This window comes from Balearica regulorum, chromosome 1 (assembly GCF_011004875.1).
Source record: "Balearica regulorum gibbericeps isolate bBalReg1 chromosome 1, bBalReg1.pri, whole genome shotgun sequence".
NCBI lineage: Eukaryota > Metazoa > Chordata > Aves > Gruiformes > Gruidae > Balearica > Balearica regulorum.
This window is the reverse complement of record NC_046184.1, coordinates 32,920,262-32,939,502: the sequence shown is the minus strand read 5'-3', so window position 1 is coordinate 32,939,502 and position 19,241 is coordinate 32,920,262. Positions and strand designations below refer to the sequence as shown.

The 19,241-nt window shown below is 36.3% G+C and overlaps 1 protein-coding gene across 2 annotated transcripts in view; it reads left to right on the top strand.

Moving 5' to 3' along the window:
- GXYLT1 (glucoside xylosyltransferase 1) overlaps positions 1-18,315 on the top strand; it is a 37,717-nt gene extending 19,402 nt beyond the window's left edge. For both annotated transcript variants that reach the window (XM_075744805.1, XM_075744796.1), the window contains 6 exons: positions 3,059-3,233; positions 4,195-4,320; positions 5,189-5,440; positions 14,319-14,442; positions 14,750-14,922; positions 16,434-18,315. In XM_075744805.1, the coding sequence (XP_075600920.1) occupies positions 3,059-3,233; positions 4,195-4,320; positions 5,189-5,440; positions 14,319-14,442; positions 14,750-14,922; positions 16,434-16,595 (1,012 nt within the window). In that variant the 3' untranslated portion in view covers positions 16,596-18,315. The remainder of the gene's footprint in view (positions 1-3,058; positions 3,234-4,194; positions 4,321-5,188; positions 5,441-14,318; positions 14,443-14,749; positions 14,923-16,433) is intronic.
- The last annotated feature ends 926 nt before the right edge of the window (positions 18,316-19,241 follow it).

Sequence of the window (19,241 nt, the reverse complement as noted above, 5' to 3'; positions counted from 1 at the left end):
AAATGCCCCTTATAATCACTAAAAGATGTTTCTTCATGGAGTCCTGGAGTAAGGACCACAATTCTGGAGTCTCATAACTTCTCCTGCTGTCATATGTCTCAGAGACCTAATATGTCTCATCCCCTTTTTAGTGGATAGTCCCCAGAGGGAATGGTGGCCTGTTCTTTCCAATGGCTTCTTGCTCCATCTGCTTCAGGGATAAAGCTTTGTGTTGTGGACTTAAGGATCTGAGTCCAGCTGTTCCCCATATTGTGCAAGCTGAAATTCAGTTGTTATTCACTTCTTCTAAATATTTTTTTGCCTTTAAAAAATTATTTTTAAGCACAAAATTAAAAAATGCAATTCATGAAGTCAGACTCATAGAACACATTGTGTGAATGAAGTGACTGTAAAAGCATTATGATATGTTCAGTCTGGTTTTTGCTGTGTGGCTTGAAACATTCTTTTATTCACAGATGTCACTAGATGGAGAAATAATAAAATACAATCTTTGAATCTCAATGTGTTTTAGAGTTGCTTTGGCATAATTTTGGTCATACCTTATTCATGGAAAGCCATGTGTTACATGTGGTTCAGGAATTTGGCTTTCAGCTATGCAGTTTGTGGAGGTTGTGCCCTTATTTATCACATGACCTTGCAATATCACTGTAGGCTCTCATGACTTCAGGGCTTAATTATTGTAATTCCCTTTTCAGTGGATTAGTGCTGAGGCTAATCTGCTTCTTGCAGCTTGTTCAGACTGCAGCAGTGTACTTATTTGTGGGTTTCAGCTACCCTCATCACATTCAGCTTGTTTTGTGTTTTTTACATTAGCTACTTACTACATGGTGTAATTTTTAAATTAGCTTTGTGTATAAAGGTCTGAATGGGCATGCTTTGGTTACATTTAAAGACTCTGGTTTTATATTTTTTTTCCTGTTAACTTGAACTAATTTTTCAGGTTTTGCTGCAAGACTTACAAAAGGTTTCGGTCTGTGGATTAAATCAACTGAATATAGATGTCCGCATATAGGAGTCTATGTCAAGTAGGTCTTAAGCGGTCATTAAAATTGAAAGAACGTGTAGAGAGTGGTCCAAGTGACAAGCCATTAAGTTGCTGAGAGGTAAATGGCTGGTGTTAATTCAGATGTACCTGGGTATCCTAGATGCCTCCTTAGGACTAGTAGGTACAACATGATCTTTGAGACACCCAGTCTTTTTGGACTGGCACCTGGAGGTCAGGTGGGATATTCTAGAGCTTATGTTAAAAAAATTGAATCAAGTCCAAGGTATTTACTTTGAAATAAGATGAATTGCTGTCTGCACTCCATATCCGGCTCACTACATCTCCATTGGCTTTAATGAGACTTTGGACACGATGTCGTATGTCAGTATCTTCATATAGGTGTCTAATTTTGGATCTGAATCCTACCTATGAGGTCTTTTATCCATATTATTTTTAATAATGCCCCAAACCTTAAGACTGACTGTATGTTCTAATTAAAATTTTATTAATCTTACATCTCTAGGATGCTGGACTTTTTTAGTTCCAGGGCATTAAACTCTTCCAAAACTCAGTGTTTTTTTTAAATGCAGCCATTATTTATGGCATTAAACTTCAGCAGTTTTACAGTGATATCTTTGGTTATATTTTTGCCTCATGGAACTGAAAATAATGTGTCTTGCTCTTCATGCCTTAAAAAGGCACATTTGCATAGTATCTTTCATCAATTTAAAGGAAAACTTGTATGCATCTAAATGTTTTAGTCAAATTGGGTGGAGTTTATGTGCTAAGAATCACATCTGTTAATTTCTATTTTGAAATGTCTCTCTATTTGGCAAATTTCTAAGAATGGGTGGTATGTTTGCCAAGCATTTATCTGCTGTTACTAGTTTGGGAAAGTATTTTCTCACTTCAGAATTTTTTTTTGTCTGCATAACTTGGAATTAAATTGTAATTTAAACCTTCAGATTCTCCTAGTTCAATTAGCCCCCCCTTCTCTCCAGTAGTCCGTGCAAATAGCTCAAGCACAGAATATTGTTTCGAAGATTGACTTTGAGTTGACATATGTTTAAAACATTTGAAAGCTTTTCTGAATAATTAAATATACGAAATCCAGGAGAATGTGGTTTTATGTTTAGTATGCCCACTGTATTTGCCACCAAGCTAATGATATTTACTCAATGATAATTTTAGCTTATTGTATTAAAATAGTGAAATAACTTTCAAATGTACCTTGTATAATACATACCAGGCACTTCTCATTATAACTGTCAGAGAGCTGTCATCAGGGAGAAGTGATGTCCCAGTCCCCACGACTTGCAGAGGTTTAGCCCCAAGGACATGGGCAGTGCATGTGGTCAGTGTACCTGAGGGATTTTCCAGGACATCCCACCCAGTCATTTGAGCTGTTAGTTTCCCACCCCTCCAAAGCAAGTCATGCTCCTGCATGATGGGAGGAGAAAGCTTTTTGCGTTTTGCCAGTGCTTAGGAGAAGCCTGAAGCATGGATTTGACAAAAGGACTTACTGGAGCAGAAAATGGACAAAACGCCTAGATCACTCAAAAATGTTCTTAACTTCTTAAAAGTAGGGTTTATCTCACTTTTGTTGTTGAATTTAACTCTGCTATATTTATCATGATTACCTGTCTCTGTACTGAGTTTATGGAAAGAGGAGAAAATGAACCCATGTGAAGACTTAATGTGCTGTCAGCCTTTCACATCTCGATGTAACTTCATTTGATCTTTCTTTTAACATAGCAATTTTGATGGAATTCCTTGCTAGTAATGGATAGTAAGATTACTAAGAAAATAAACGTTTGTTTGTTTATTTTCTGTATAGCTGTTCCATGCCTTGTTTCTCTCTCCTAAGCTGGGATGATGGGAGTGAATATGACAATAGTAAGCCTACATTATGAGGTGTAGTGCTGTACTTTGTATGTTCTGTTTGAGTTATCCTTTGCTGGTTTAAATACGATAAAGGATATTTTGTGAAATTACATGCTGCAGTAAATAGTAGAGCTTTTCTTTAAGACTGTGCTAGAAATAATGTCAAATGAAAAAATATTTTTGTATCAGATATGATTATATGAAAACACATCCGTCTGAGAAAATGCATCTAGCAGTGGTTGCCTGTGGTGAGAGACTGGAGGAGACTGTTACTATGTTGAGATCAGCCATTATTTTCAGCATCAGACCTCTCCAGTTTCATATTTTTGCTGAGGACCAGTTGCATGAGAGTTTCAAAAACATAGTAAGTACCCAAATAATTTATTTTATCTATTTGTAGTACAATTTGAGTAATATATAGCAATTTCTCTGCTTCTTGGGTAGTAGTCGTTCGATATAGTGGCAGAAAAGTACGAGGGTCTAAAAATAAGGTAGTATGCAAGTCTTTTGTAATGTTGGATGGGGATTTTTGATTCCCCCCCCCCCCCCCTTGTGGAAAAATGGCTGATGTCAAAGCTTTTCATAGAGACAGACCAAAACTTCCTGATTTGTCACCCTGAATCTGTTAAATACAAGCCTGATGTTCTGAACACAAACCAGTTATCTCGTGTGATCTTATTTAAAGTTAGTTTTATAAGAGAAAATGTAGATCTGTCCATTTTTGTTCCTGTGCTTACAGTAGGAGTCAGCCTTGCGTTGTCTCAACAAAGTAAAACATCAGTCTTTGAAAATGGTAGATAGCGTTATGTCTAACTTCAGTAAATGAATGTTAATGAATACAACTTTATGACTGGTTTTATTAGAAGCTGGCTAGTATATAGCTATGGAGGGGTTTACTATTTTTGTGCTTAAAGTGTCATACTATGACATTAGTATATTATACATACTAATATATGAACAGTAACTGGCAAAAATCGGGTAAGGTTATTTTAAATTGAGGAAGCCTTCATTGTTATTTCTCCTGTGGAAATTTGTTCAGAGGGGAAAAAGTTTTTATTTGATGTATTTATTTTTTGTAAGTACTAGTTTATTTTACTTTTCTTTTAATATGATCTGATCTGATGTGCTTTCTTCATCGTGGCTTGCAGGTGCCACTTTTTGTTCAAGCATTTTGAATAGTAGACAGATTCTTGTAGTTAAAGAAGCATTTCTGTTATGGAAGAGAGGTGTTGCAGTTATGTTCAATTATCAATTTGAATGGGGGATTGATTTTTTTTAATAGAATTGAACTGAAGTAATTTTTGTGGTCTCTTCTTTTCACATAGCTTGATGACTTCCCCTATGAAGGAAAAGTTAATTACACATTATATCCAATAACATTTCCAAATGAGAGTGCAGCAGAATGGAAGAAATTGTTTAAACCATGTGCTTCACAAAGGCTGTTCTTGCCGGTAAGTTATTCTGTAATAGGACAATACAGAAGTCTTGTGTTTTTGAAGCATCAAGCTGTCCTTGTTAATCTAATTTCTGCTTAGTTTTATGTTGAGAACTACTACTACTCCTAAAAGTTACTTTCACAACATCCTAAAAAACCCTGTGAATTTAACCTTCTTCTGTGGCACTAATACACTATGGAATAGAAGTCCTTTTCTCACTTGCTGCATTATGGCACAGTATCCTCAGTGAGACGTACAGGTCATATCATCCTCTGAGGGGTGAGAAGGATCTGTCACACCTCCTCTCCTCTTTTAGTTGGAAAGTTTCCTGCATGCGTGGGTCTGAGAAGCGTTAGAGAAAATGAAGCAAGAAATGGGCAATTGTTGCCAGACTGTTTTCTGCAGCCTTTTCTTTGCTGATGTAAGACACTTCAGAAATCATACTTCAGGCTAGGTGAATTGTTGCAGTGTCAGCTATTTCCCAACTACTGTTTCTTCTGGGGCTGCCTTACACCTCTCCCTCATTTGATTAGATGCACAGGAAGGCAAGGGAACAGGAGGAAGGTAGGAGCTCCTGTTATGGTAATGTTTCACCTGACCTGCAACCTAATCCTGAGGAGCCCAGGGATATACAATGGAAACTGTGTGCCTTCGCATTACTATTCTATATAAAACCTCTGTTTCACTCTACAAAAATTCTCCAAAATGAGAGAAGAGGAAATGAGGGCAAATTTATTGATGGGAAACTGTCAGTCTAAAGTGAATTTATTTGCATACGACAAAAATATATTAAACTTTATTGTGTAATGGTGGTAACTTCTGTTTTATGAAGAGAAGCTCAATCAAACTTAAACATTTGGTTTTAAACTTCTTTCCCTCACAGTTAATCCTCAAAAATGTGGATTCACTACTGTATGTTGATACCGACATCCTGTTTTTGAGACCTGTTGATGATATTTGGTCTTTTCTGGGAAAGTTCAACTCCACACAAATTGCTGCAATGGCACCGGAGCATGAAGAGCCTCGTATCGGATGGTATAATCGTTTTGCTAGACATCCCTATTATGGAGTAACTGGAATAAATTCTGGAGTCATGTTAATGAATATGACACGTATCAGAAGAAAGTACTTCAAGGTATGTCTGTTGTCTTTACTGAATTTTCTGGGGATTTATGTCTTTTAATTCTAATCCTGTTTCAAGTTCGTGTGGGACAGTATTTTTCAAAATATTTTTCTTATAATTTGAATAATGCTTTAAAAATATGCAGTGTTTAAAATAGCATCGAACTTGCGTCTTTCAAATATGATTCACCATAAGGCTTGGAATTCCGGAATTTCAAGTCTGCTTGATTGTTTTATTTTTTCTTAGTTCTGAGGGATACCGTGACTTGATACAGTGTGCTGTAAATTATATTTGTCAGTAGATATTCTGGTATTTTTTTTCTTCACTGTAGAGATCGCAGAAAACAGCTTACGTATACTGTAAACTAACTTTAAAAACGTGTGTAGTAGTATGACCAGGAGGTGGTGCTAAAACATTTAGTAAGTTATTTTGACTGTACGGTTTCCAAATTTTGATCTTTTAAATTGTAAGCAGGTGGTTATCACCTTAAGTGTCTTTTGATTTACTTTGAAGTCATAGTTTTTTGTAGAGAAATAAGTTCATCGTGAAGGTACTTACTAAAGCAGTGCGTGCAGCATCAGAAATGGTCATTGCTTCACAGATGGGAATTTTTTTCTTACACACTTGAAACACAAGTACCAAAGCAGTGCTATGTGATTATGCTAGGGGAAAAGTACTTCTCTGCTTAAGAGAAGTTTGATTAGGGAAAAATAATCGTACAGTAAAAACTATTGGAAGTGCACCCATAAGGAGCAATGTAAACTTACAGTAGACATTACTTCTTCCTCATTTCCAATTTAAGAAAGATTTAACTTTCATCTTTGCATTCTTGCTATGTATTTTTGTTATGGAAATACAGTGAATTTAAGAAAAATGGAGCGTGGATTATCTTGGTGGTAGTTAAAGTATAAAGTTACAGTAGCTATAGTATATAGCTGTAGTTTTCCCAAGAAGCAAACTTGCCTGTATATATCATCAGTGGAATCTTGCATTGTCTACTTTGTTTTCCTGATTATAGCATCTGGAGAAATGAAAATATTGAGAAGTATAACAAGAAAAACACAGGACTGAAAACTGTGTGTATCTTAACCTCTGACAATGCATTTCTGTGTAGTGAAGTATTTTTAGTGTGGTAAACTCTGAGAGTAAGGTTGGTCTTTTGTTTATACTGTGCCAGAATTCTGGTTGGGCTTCTCAGTGCAACTTAGGTTATCAATGTATCGGAAACTTAATGCATTTTTACTAAAATTGGAGTTAACTTTTTCAAAACTGTACAGATTATGCAGGAAACTAAAATTGTCTTTCAAATTAACTGTAGTTTTTTAGAGGACAATATAAAATGCCTTGCTCCTTAACACCTAAACCCAGTTGTTTCTTTAAATTTAAGTCTATACATACAGATTTAAGTAGGTGAAATCATCCATGAATATTTTGAAATTCAAAATGGAATATTGCCGCTTTCCCTTGGTATTAGAGGGCTGAAGTGTTTTCCAGGCCCTGAAAACACCTACTACACATTCCTGTTTTTTCTGTGTTGTATATTTATTCTGCAATGATACATGTCAGATTGCTAAGCCAAAACCAGCCTTGGAGGAAGTGCTTTTTTATAATTGTTTTTTATTATGGGGGCGAATATCTGTGATTTGTAAGACCTCAGCTGAAGGCAAGGAACAAATGAATACACTTTTCTCATGATCCTGCTGGCAAACTTCAGTATATCTAACATGATGTACAGTTTCTGGCTAAGTGGGCCACTGAACTTATTTCTGTAGTGAGGAAGATTGTGTGTCATAACTGGTATGGGGAATCAGAACCAAAAAAAAATATCTCAAGTTGTCCTGAAAACATTGATCTTAATACTCTTTCTCAAATTGTACTTTACTGTACCAAGCAAGCCTGCCTGATGAGTTGCAGGCTTAGCATTCATACAGTTAAGGGAAAGGAACTGAGATGGGAGCGAGCTACCCAGTGCTGTGTAAGTATGCTAATATTGAGAATTATGAAAGGGCACTTGAGAAAAGGAAGCAGAAACAGAGCAAAGCTTCCCAGTAGCAAGGCACATGATTCAAACCTCTTTTTGATGGCTTTAATTACTAAAAATTAAAAAATGCAATCAACTCGTTCCCCTGCTCCGCTTCAGTCATTTAAAATGTTAGAAATACAGCATTTTCTGCCCTTAATCATTAGTCATCATTCTTTGGCATCCTTCCCAGGGCTTTACTGTCACTTCAAACTTAGACTTCCCCTTCTGTGTCTGATTCATATATGCTTCTGGCCCTTGCTTTCTCATGTCTTCTAAACTTCGTCCTCGTCCAGGAATACTTGTGTGCGCAGTGTGGCTATTCCTAAACATTTGAAGTTAGTGGAGCACATAAAAAAATAGTTTTTCACTCTTGCTTGATAGTAAGAAATAAAAAAATAAAAAAGATGGCATATTATGTATACCATATTATGTTGGTTTGGGTTTTTTTTTGTGTGCAGCTTTTAACATGGCTGCTGAGAACTTTTGTTTTCCATTAAATTCTTCTTTTTCCTTCCATTCCTACACCTTTTTCCACCCTGCTTTCATCATCCTGTACATCCTGTCTTAGTCTGATTATCTTGAGCAAGAAACACAGATACAATGTTTGGATACATGGTGTTTTGACATATATGGATTTTCTGGTTCAGCTGAAGCATTTTGAAATGCCTTCTTTGGATACCCTTCTTGATTTAAAACCTTGTCCCAGTATGTTTCAGGCCCTTATGCAAGAAATGCAGAGCGTCTAGCTGAGCATCCAAGTGTTTTGCCTCGGTCTTTGTACATTTCTGGCAAGTGTAATGTTTGTTATTTGTTGAAGCTTTGAATTTGTAGAGATAGATACTTTCTCCAGTGTGACTGGCTTGCTAAGACTCTGTGTTAGAACTTATTGCCAGTGACCACCATACTTATCAGTGGAGACTTTTTGGTATTGGAATGCTCAGAATTGTTTGACAGGAAACTACCTTATGATTTCTAACCCATGCTGCTGACTGAGTCCTTCCACTTACTTACTGGACACACTGGAGAAGTGTCCATTAGTATCAGGCTTGTGGTGGCATGCTCAGCCCAGTCAGAACAGTTTGAGGATGTCTAATCAGAGAGCTACTAGGTTATCTGAAACTTAGGAATGATAGCGCTTGTTCGTTCTCCTCTCATATCATAGCTAGATAGTGCAGCCTGCGTAATGACTAAGCAGGAGATGAGTTTCTGTTATACAGTATTGATTATTGAGATCTTGGCTTACAGAATGCTCAGAAGGGGAACCATTTAGTTTCTGCTCCCCTAGTACCTAGAGTGTGCTCCCACAAGCTTGTGGAGTATCACAAGCTTTATTACAAAAGCTCTTCTGTTTGTGGAGGCTTTTTTTTCATCTTCAGGTTCCTTGAATGTCTTAAAAGGAGAATTGGTCAATACAAAAAATTGCAAGCTTCACAGCAAAACTTTGAAAAGGATTTAGTGTAGTTGAGACTATACATGGTAGGCCTGAGAGTGTGTGGCTTCCCTTGTGACTGATAGCAAAGGAGCTACTGGTCTCAAGCCTTTAGAAGAGAGGTAAACAAAACTCAGGGATAGGGACTGTCCTAATACCCCTTGCTAGCAACACTGCAGATGCTTTTGGACCTTACAGATACTGTCCAATGTTGTCTCCTATTAACTCTTCCAGTTAAATACCATAGAACTAGAAGATGTTTCATTGTTTTATAGGAAGGTCTGAACTTGTTTATATTCATTCAGGGGATTCAACAAATTCCTCAAGGAGCATATAAGTTCTGGGAATTTTTGTATCTTTAAAAAGCTGTCTGTAGACCTTTTTGTATGACCGTCTAGTGGTTAGAGCACTTGGCTAAAGAGTGAAAGTTTTGGATCAGGATATTCCTCCGATAGGATGGATTTAAAACTGTGGGCTCTTTGTCTATTGTAGTTTCTTCAACCCAAAATTACAGGCTGAGCTGCTTGAGGCTGTTAGGCATCTATCTTCTGTTGTCACGTTGATTTGTAAGAGTCAGGAGCAACCAGAAGATGAATAAATAAAAAGGGGAACCAGAGACTTTAGCCAATGGTTATAGTGCTTCACCTGGGTAGGAGAAAACCTGTAGTTCCATGTATTGCTCCAGGATTAAGTCATCTTTTATCCACTTTTTTATTCAAGTCTTAATCTTCCTAGGACTGTCAAGCCTATTCATTTCAGACAAGCATCCTAGCTACTTGGCTATCTACGGTGCCTAATGGAAGTTGTCACTCCTGGTTCCAACTATCTTCTTTGTCTTGTGTGTTTTGAGACTCTTTTGTACATACAGTACAAATATATGAACTGTATGTATACATAGATATGCCACATATATGTTATTTGAATATAGTGTGGTCATTAAACAGTGCATAACTGGATGTAAGACTAAAATTGGTAATGAAGCTTCTTGCCTGTTGTCTTTGCTAAGCAGCAGTTAGAAAATGGGAATGTAAAACATGCAGGAGTATTTAGGAGATGGAAGAGGTAATAGTAGGTGACTTTTTAATATTTGTATACATACAGATATAGATACTTTAAAGCTGAAAGCAATGTAGCAAATACCACAGATAGGGTGTTCCAACAAAAAGTCCTAGACCAGTGAGGCTTTGTGAATAGAAAACAATGACTGTTACGAAATTTAAGAAAATTAGTTGTCGTGATGCCCAAGACATGGGCAGTCATGGAAAGCAACAAGCTCTTAGAAAATTAAGTAAGCCCCAAGCAAAGTAACTCCAGATAGTGTGTGCAAAGGAGAGGTTCACAGGTATGCTTTAGACAAAAAAAGATCAGAGAGTTTCTATGACCTAAGCCATTATATGCTTTTTTTTTTAACCATTCATTATTGCTTAAGGCTATAGTTATGTGGTCAGTTGACCCAGGCTGGAGGCCAGGTGCCCCCCAGAGCCGCTCTGTCACTGCCCTTCTCAGCTAGACAGGGGAGAGAAAATGCAATGAAAGGCTCGTGGGTCGAGATAAGGACAGGGAGAGTTCACTCACCAGTTGCCGTCATGGACAAACCAGACTCGACTTGGGAGAATTAAGTTATTACCAATCAAATCTGAGTTGAGTAGTGAAAAATAAAGCCAAATCTTAAAACATCTTCCCCAAACCCCTCCCTTCTTCCCAGGCTCAACTTCACTCTCTTTTTTTTTCTCTCTTGTCTTTCACTCTTCTTTTTTTTCCTCTCCCTCCTCCCTGCCAGCGGCACAGGGGGACGGGGAATGGGGGTTGTGGTCAGTTGATCACACATTGTCTCTTGCTCCTTCCTCCTCAAAGGGAGGACTCCTCATACTCCTCCCCTGCTCCAGTGTGGAGTCCTTCCCACGGGAAACAGTCCTCCACCAATTTCTCCAATGTGAGTCCTTCCTACAGGCTACAGTTCTTTGTGAACTGCTCCAGTGTGGGTCTCTCCCACGGGGTGCAGACCTTCAGGACCAGACTGCTCCAGTGTGGGTCCCCCATGGGGTCACAAGTCCTGCCAGCAAACCTGCTCCAGTGTGGGCTCCTCTCTTCACAGGACCACAGGTCCTGCCAGGAGTCTGTTCCAGTGTGGGCTTCCCATGGGGTCACAGCCTCCTTCAGGTGCATCTGCCTGCTCCGGCGTGGGGTCCTCCACAGGCTGCAGGTAGATATCTGCTCCACCATCATCCTCCATGCGCTGCAGGGGCACAGCCTGCTTCACCATGGTCTTCTCCAGGGGCTGCAGGGGGATCTCTGCTCCAGTGCCTGGAGCACCTCCTGCCCCACCTTCTGCACTGACCTTGGTACCTGCAGGGTTGTTCCTCTCACGTATTCTCACTCTTCTCTCTGGCTGCAGTTGCTCTTGGTGTTGCACAGTAACTTTTTCCCTGTCTTAAATACGTTATCCCAGAGGTGCTACCAGCGTGGCTGATGGGCTCAGCTTTGGCTGGCATTGGCTCTGTCAGATGTGGGGGAAGCTTCTAGCAGCTTCTTGCAGCAGCCACCTCTGTATAGCTGCCCCACTACAAGTTCCAAGAAACAGGGTGAGCCTGTGCAAAAGCTAATTTTCCTGCTTTTCTTGTTTATTTCACCCTGGCCTCTAGTGTTTGTTAGTCCTTTCTATGATTCAATTAAATAGAAAAAAGAAATCTTTCTGGGTTGGTGAAGTAAATCAGCTCACAGAAACACTGAGTAAGTCTTAGCATTACACTGTTAATGCCAGAACAGGATAGAGTCACATAACCAGAAGGAAGAGGACTTGCTCTTAAGGCATTAAGGAAATTTATAATCGGTCAACTGTGGGACACAGCTGTGGTTTCTTGAAGTATTGCTGTATAATTTGAATATTTTTCCTCAACTTTATATTTTCCTACTAGAATTGAGAGAGGTAATGCTAGGTTGCTACAGGCTAAATGTGAAGGCTCTTGTAAGTCTGACTTGGCCAGACAGAAGTCTTCTGGGACAGAAATCAATAATGACCAAACTAATTAAAGCACAGCATTTAAAAAACAAAACAAAAAAACCCCAAAAAACACATTTAGAAGATTTCTTAATGTTCTTATGTCTATTTTGTTCTTTCATACTTTCTTCCCCTCAAAAAACCCCTGGAATTTTGAGGGTTCCAAAGAGCCTGTCTGTATCAGCTTGATGGCATCACAGAAATGCCCACTACCATTGTGGGGTTTTTTTCTTAAACCTCTTTAATCTTCTTTGCAACTTGTTGAATATTGGAGAGCAGGTTTATATTCTGGAAATCCTTAAGTTATGATAGAGGTACTTTTCTCATATTTACTTGAGTACTTTTGAAAAAGCAATTCTGTCATCAGTTTTGATTGAACTTGAGCATTCTACTTCTCACACTGTTTGACCTCACTAGAAGTTACAGTAGAATTTTAAGGGAGGAGGTTGTATAACCGTTCAGATAGTTTCTCTTGCTCTGTGATTCCTACACTGGTTTCATTATACATCGGTGTTAATAAATTAATATATAAATTTTCTATTTATGCAAAGGTTATTGAAATATTAGTTTCCAGTTCTTAAATCTGATAGCACTGTTTGTCAAATAGTATTGCTTCTAGACATCTGGCAATGTGATGTATGCTGTTACCTGCTTTGCATCTCCTTGGGATATACTCTGGATTTCACTGCTATTTAAACTGTACAAGTTAGATGAAAATTCTATGAAATAATGACTTTAACAATTTAAAGTAATATTTCTGTGTGTTACTCTAAAACTTTATTTACTACTGTGTATTCTCTTATCATGATTATCCTGGTATCCGTGAGCTAATTTAATTCTGGTTTTAATTCTTAGTACTGAGACTAAATTTAAACCTTAGGTCAGTATTCTATGGATGGCAAAGTTCAGGTGAGGGAGTAATCTTTACCCACTGTGATTCAGTCCAATTGGTTTGCTTTTTGAAAGGTTTTATCTTGGTGTTAAGCCTGTTTTCTTTGTTTAATCACATTGCGCTGAGTCTAATGATAATTCTTGCTAGAGAAGAATTCTCTTGTGCATTTCTTATGCCTGCTTTCATCAAATACTTGCAAGCAATCACAGTCATAAATTTTTTAGGACAGAAGGGACTGTGATATTCTGTTTGGCTTCTTACATAATATAAGCTATAGATCTTTTTTGTATTAATGCTTGTCTGAAATCTGATAGTATTTCTTTTTTTAGTCATCAGTTCTGAAAGCCCTTCATTTTTGATAGCTGAAATGATTTGAGGAAAGACTAAAAACTGAACTGCACTTTTTTTTGCACTCTCTAGTTTGTCAGTGGAAAGCTCAGAGAAGAAAGTCTTTGATACTATAGTTCTAAACCCGAATATTTTGCTGCTGGTAATTTTTTGTGTTTCTTAAGATGGTGTTTCTGTATACAGATCCCAAATCACTGGAGTTCTAATTTAATTTTCTTTTCGGCAACTTGGCTAAAAGGAATCAAGGGTACAATCCTGTACTTGTTCAGGAATTTTCTCTCTTTGGGACTTCTGTTAGTCCATCCTCACTCTCCCAAGTGAAGTAGAAGGTACAGAGTGAGCAGCCTTATTCCTTTTCTGTTCTAGTTAAGCTTAAATGTGGTGTAAAGATAAGAAATCAGCTTTAGAATATGTAACCTGTTACACTGCAGATGGTAACCCCTTTGGTAATGTGGAATTTAGTGTAGGCCAGCTTGCTCCAAGTAGCACCTCCTCAGCCAAACCTTTAGAAGAACTCCTCCTTTTCCTTTGCAGTGATTTTGCTAAATCAACAATTTGGGAATTAAGTAACAGCTATTAGTTTAGAGTCTTACTGCCTTTTGCTAGTGAGAAGTGGTGCCTTTGCTGAGCAAGTTCAAGTTCAATAACTAAAAAAAAATCAGTTTAACTCAATAAAATTCTTTTGAAAACCTTTGAAAGATCTCTGTATTTTTCTACACTGCTTTGTAGCCAATATTTTTTTATCTGTACATGTTTGGAACTATTTCATAATTAATTTTATATTGATCTGTTTTGAATTTTTGAAGTTAACTTCAAAATGTGTGTATATTATCACTCCGATAAAGACAGAAATTGCATGAAGTGTGGATATTTAAATAGCGTCCATCTACTTGCATGTGCCACTTAAATGCAGTTTGTGTCAGATCCTACTGCTGTGTAAAAAACCTTGCTGTTTCTTGTTTTAAGATATTTGAGGGAAATCTCAAAGACAAAAATTTAATGCGGCAGTTAAATGGAAGGAGGAGATGTATGCAATTTTTGTTATTGTAAGATAATTGAGAAGTAAAGCGTATTGGAAATGTCTAACTATTTTCCTTAGATGTGCCCCTTTGTTTAATGGGAAGAGATCTTCTATATATTTGAGATACATAGGTGTAATTATCCTGAACGTGCATTATTTTGCTTTGTTTTGTTGAACAGAATGATATGACACCAGTCCGGTTACAGTGGGGAGAAATTCTTATGCCACTGCTGAAGAAGTACAAGTTGAACATAACATGGGGTGATCAGGATCTATTGAACATTATGTTTTTTCACAATCCAGGTAAATCCACATTGATTCTAAGTCTAACATGACAAAGTTGATCTTTTCTATGATGTTCAAAAATCCGGGAAAATAGTCTCTTAGCAAACTTTTCAATGAAAGCATTAAAGGGACTTTTCACTACTTTTGTTTCCTGAAACTGTTTAGTTTGAGAGTCAGCATTGGAGCTTGCTACAATGTAATTAGCTGCTAGGTTTCAAAACAACTGTACAGAAATAGCCTTAAGAGAAAAAAAAAAAAGAGAAGATTAATGTATTTCCTGAAACAGTTTTGATACTTAATCCAGAGTTCTCATTTTTCTGCACAGAAAGTCTTTATGTCTTTCCTTGCCAATGGAATTATCGACCTGACCACTGCATCTATGGAAGCAATTGTAAGGAAGCTGAAGAAGAAGGTATATTTATTCTTCATGGAAACAGAGGTGTTTACCACGATGATAAACAACCAACTTTTAGGGCTGTCTATGATGCAATAAAAAATGTAAGTGTTTTCAGCATTGTACTTGTGCAAAGTTGGGGTTTTTTTAATGTGTTTTTATCTACACTGCTGCATGTATTTTGTAGGTTTTGTTGATACTTACCTTGACTGCAACAAACTAATTTTTTTTCTCTTTTTAAGTAATGTTAAGTGTTTCACCAGTTTCTTGTTACTGCTTGGATAAGAATTCCAGTGTATTCCTTTTGTGACAAGCATCTTTTGAAATGTTGTGTAGACTATGTCTAGGTTAGAATTCTAAAACATTCCCTGTAGTTGTCAATCTTTATTTTAAAAGACTTTATTCCCATTCCTTTAATAAATACATCTAGTAAACTGTATGTGCATTTATAGATCACCAGAAGCTTCATTTTTCTGGAGAAAACCCTTCTTCTTCCTAAAGTTTGTGTGTATTTACTGCAACATTTTAACATTTAACATTTAATTGTAGCTAGATTTGGATTGTAGAAAAAATGCATATATATATATATATTTTTATACTGTGATTTGGCCTTTTCTAGACATTCAGAATATGTTGCTGTTCCTTTAAAAACTGAGCACAGTGACTTCTTTTCATTCTGCAAATAAGTCATCTAATAAACTATTTATCACTACATCAGTATACTCACTGAAGAGCTGTAAAATTTAGCACTGATGCACATTTTAATGTAGCAGACTATTGTGTGTGTATAACCTTCAAAAATCAATAGTATATTTTAATAGTGCTTTATTACATGTTGTCATATGGATATAAAAATGAAGAAAAGTACTTTTGGGGGTCTGAGAATACATTGCAGGGAAAGTGAATGTGTTTCCATAAAAATACGATTTCTTTGTTTCCTTTGAGCATTGTCAAAAACAGAAGAAAAAATTATTTCTTTTTATTTATGATCCCATTTGGTTTATGAATGTGTCAGAGAAAGTATGTAAAACACTGCTGATTCAGTAGTAATACGATGAACAAAATTATGTTACTTTGAGATGCTGTTTTAGCTTATCATTTGTTTATAAAAAAATATTGCACTGTTGAATTAATGATTTCTTTATTTCATGTCCATGTTAAACATTTGACCATCATTCAGTTTAATGAAACTCCATCGGTACCACTTTGCATACTGGTGTTTCATTATAATTTGATAAGAATTGTATTCCTTAAGTTATATGTCATTCAAGAAAGTTACTATTCAGCAAACAAATAACTAGAAATAATTTTAGGTCTGTAAATTTTTAATTTAATAAGGTAATTTAAAATTTCCTCCTTGTCTGTCTGGATATGTTCATTTGCTTTTTTTTTTAATATTGTTTGTTGGGCTTATTGAAAGCATTAGAGAATGTTTCTGTAATTTAGAGGTTTTTTCAAATACCATATTCAGAAGCTCTCTGAGTTCTTAAAAATATGTAATAAACCTATAGAAAGCAAGATGTTCAAAGGCATTTTTATAAAACTCTTTAATGACTCTGAATAGTGACACTTTTCCATACTGACCTTAAATCTTCTTTTCTTAACCTCTTTACAGTATTCATTTGGAGATGACCTCTTTCATTCCCTGTTGCAGCCCCTAGAACTGGAATTACAGAAAACCATGCATACATACTGTGGAAGAGTATACAAAGTGTTTGTAAAGCAGCTAACAAAAAGCATAAGAGACTTGTATGCCAGAAGATCAAAGGGAAGGTGATTTTTACTCCAAGCTGTTAAATCAAGAGACTGAATTAACATACTGGTCAAAACATGCAAAAAATCTAATGTGGCTTGAATCTGCTCTTAATGTGCCTAGATAAAAGTTTACTAGCATACATAAAAATGAAGAAAATATTCATGTAATGAAGAACAGGAACTTTTTTCTGCAAAGGTGACTTTTTGTTCTTTTGAAGTTTAATCACTGCTAATGTTTATCTTGGATCCGATGATTTGGGTGTTACTGGCTTCTGTGGTTTAATCAGCATAATGCAGTTATCTAATGATCAAATGAACAAGGAAGAAATGAAGATGGCTCTATTTGGGATTGTACCTCATATGTTGTCTAAAATTCTGTTAAACTGTGAATGTAGCAATAACTGAGTCAGCAGCACTAACCTCACTTTAAAGGTGTAAAGCCTTTATGTAAACAAAGTTGTTTACAAGTGCAGAAAATACTCTGTTTTCAAAGAAATGTGATATAATCATTGACAATCTGTATGTGCCTTTATATGTTCATCTCTTACATGTTGAAGTACTGTTTTGACAATCTGTTTTGCTTATCTTAGATGTAAACTGCACGCTGTAAATGGGATTTTCTGAGAAATGAATAACTAGTATGTGATACTAGTTTTCTCTGTAGATACAGAGAGTTTTTAATGTACAGCATTTGTTTCAACATCGTTGAGCCATCATGGCCAAAAGGTAGAGCAGAGTTGAGGGGTTTTTAGCAAAAATTCAGTTTGAAGTTTTCTGTTTTGTAATACTTTTTAAAAATTACATGGTTTTGCAGCTTTATAGGGCATTTTGGAACTAAAAAAAAAAAAAAGTGGAAAACTGTTACTGTTGTATTTCCTTACTAAGAATTATTACCTGATGATTATTATAGAGTATTTAGTACCTAAAGGTGAAGAGCTGTAATGAGTTATGATGCTTCATCAGACTGTATATTAGATGGGTTTCTTAGAGAATATATCCTGTTACCATATTTTTTTTCATAACATGGCTTTAAAACAGTTTGGGGGCAGACCCTCAACTACAGGAATGCGTTACTGTCAATAGGGTGATAGTGATTTACAACAGGTAAGGATTAGGCTTTCTTTAGTTATCTTAGTGAAAAAAAAAACCAACGTTCTGTTTATGTAATACAAACTTTTTTTCCAGAGAAAAACATGAAGAAAAAGGCTGAGTTCTAGTGTTACAGTAAAATATTATTTAAACTTGCATGGTATGAAATATATTTGTAAAGTATATTTGACCTTGGCTAACCTGTCTTAACTGAGATGAAGTCTTCATTAAGTGAGTTTTTGGATTCCAGAAAAGTTCCTGTGTGTTGAACATGGGGGATCCACTCACTGATTTGCACCTTCATCCCAACCCCATTTTAGAAGCTTCATTTTTGTGGCTGTTTCTTTGTGCAAGGCAGGCTGGCGCTGACTCCTGGATCCATGTGAGCTGGATGAATGCTATAGCAGTAGAAAAACACACTCCATTGTAAGCAGAGTTTCTATTCTGCTCCTAATCTCCCTGCTGGCTCAGGGTGTAAATTTCTGGGATGGAAACTAGGAACCAGTCTGCCTCGCATGTAGTTACAGTCTTTTTCTAGCTGTGTAACCTTTTGAAGTCTGAAAATCTGGAAATCTGTGTGAAGGTGAAAACTGTTATTGACTGATTTTACAATATGCAATGCATTATTTTTTTACATAAATACTGATTTTTTTTATATCAATTTGTTGTCAGCTTTTTTTACTTGTACTGTGTGTTTCTATTTAAAAGCTTTCTTTCAGCCTGTTTTCATGTTTTTTTGCAGAAACTTCCAATTTTGAATTGATTTTTAGTATGTTGTACGCATGTGAAGATACAGCTTAAAACCCAGTGAGCCGTTTTAGAAAAAAAAGTGGAATGGGAACATTAGCGGCAACCTTCCCACTTTAAACTTCAGGTTTTGTGGGGCATTAGAACAAAAAGGGTTAATATTAAAGCTTATCATAGGATTAAAAAAATCTTACTTTGTGCTTATTTCAAGAGATGTTTACTTAACATATATGACAAATAGCAGAATATACTGCCTTATGCCATAGTTTTTGTTTGTTATTAATATAAACTGCTCACCTCAACTATCCATTCCCAAAATGTTCTCATGAACACTTTAGATAACTTGAAAAACATCAAGTGCTTAATAGCTTCCATTAGCTCTCCAGAGTATTTGTCTGTTTAGAATAAATTTTTAGTTCTGTAATCCCTATGTCTTAAATGTAAAAAGATGACCTACCTTTAAACCTAATCTGATTTACATAGAAAACATTTTGAGACAGTGAGAAGACTGGAAAACCAAGTGTTGTGATAGAAACCAGTTATAGTCCCAAACATTTAAATACCTGATTTGTAAGGTTATATCGCGTAGAAGTGTAGAAACTTACATCAGGCCTGCGAATCTTTATTGCTGTCTAGTTTTAGAAACATTGCTTTTTCTCCAGACATAGTAAGTAACGAACAAAATAGGAACTGACAAATTATAGAATTTTAGAAATCCTATTTTTACTGATTTATTTATTATACAATTATTTAATGCTAATAGAAGTGTTAAGTTTCATAGAAAAATGTAAACATCAGGAAATGTACATTCAGGTTAAATTAAGATAAATCT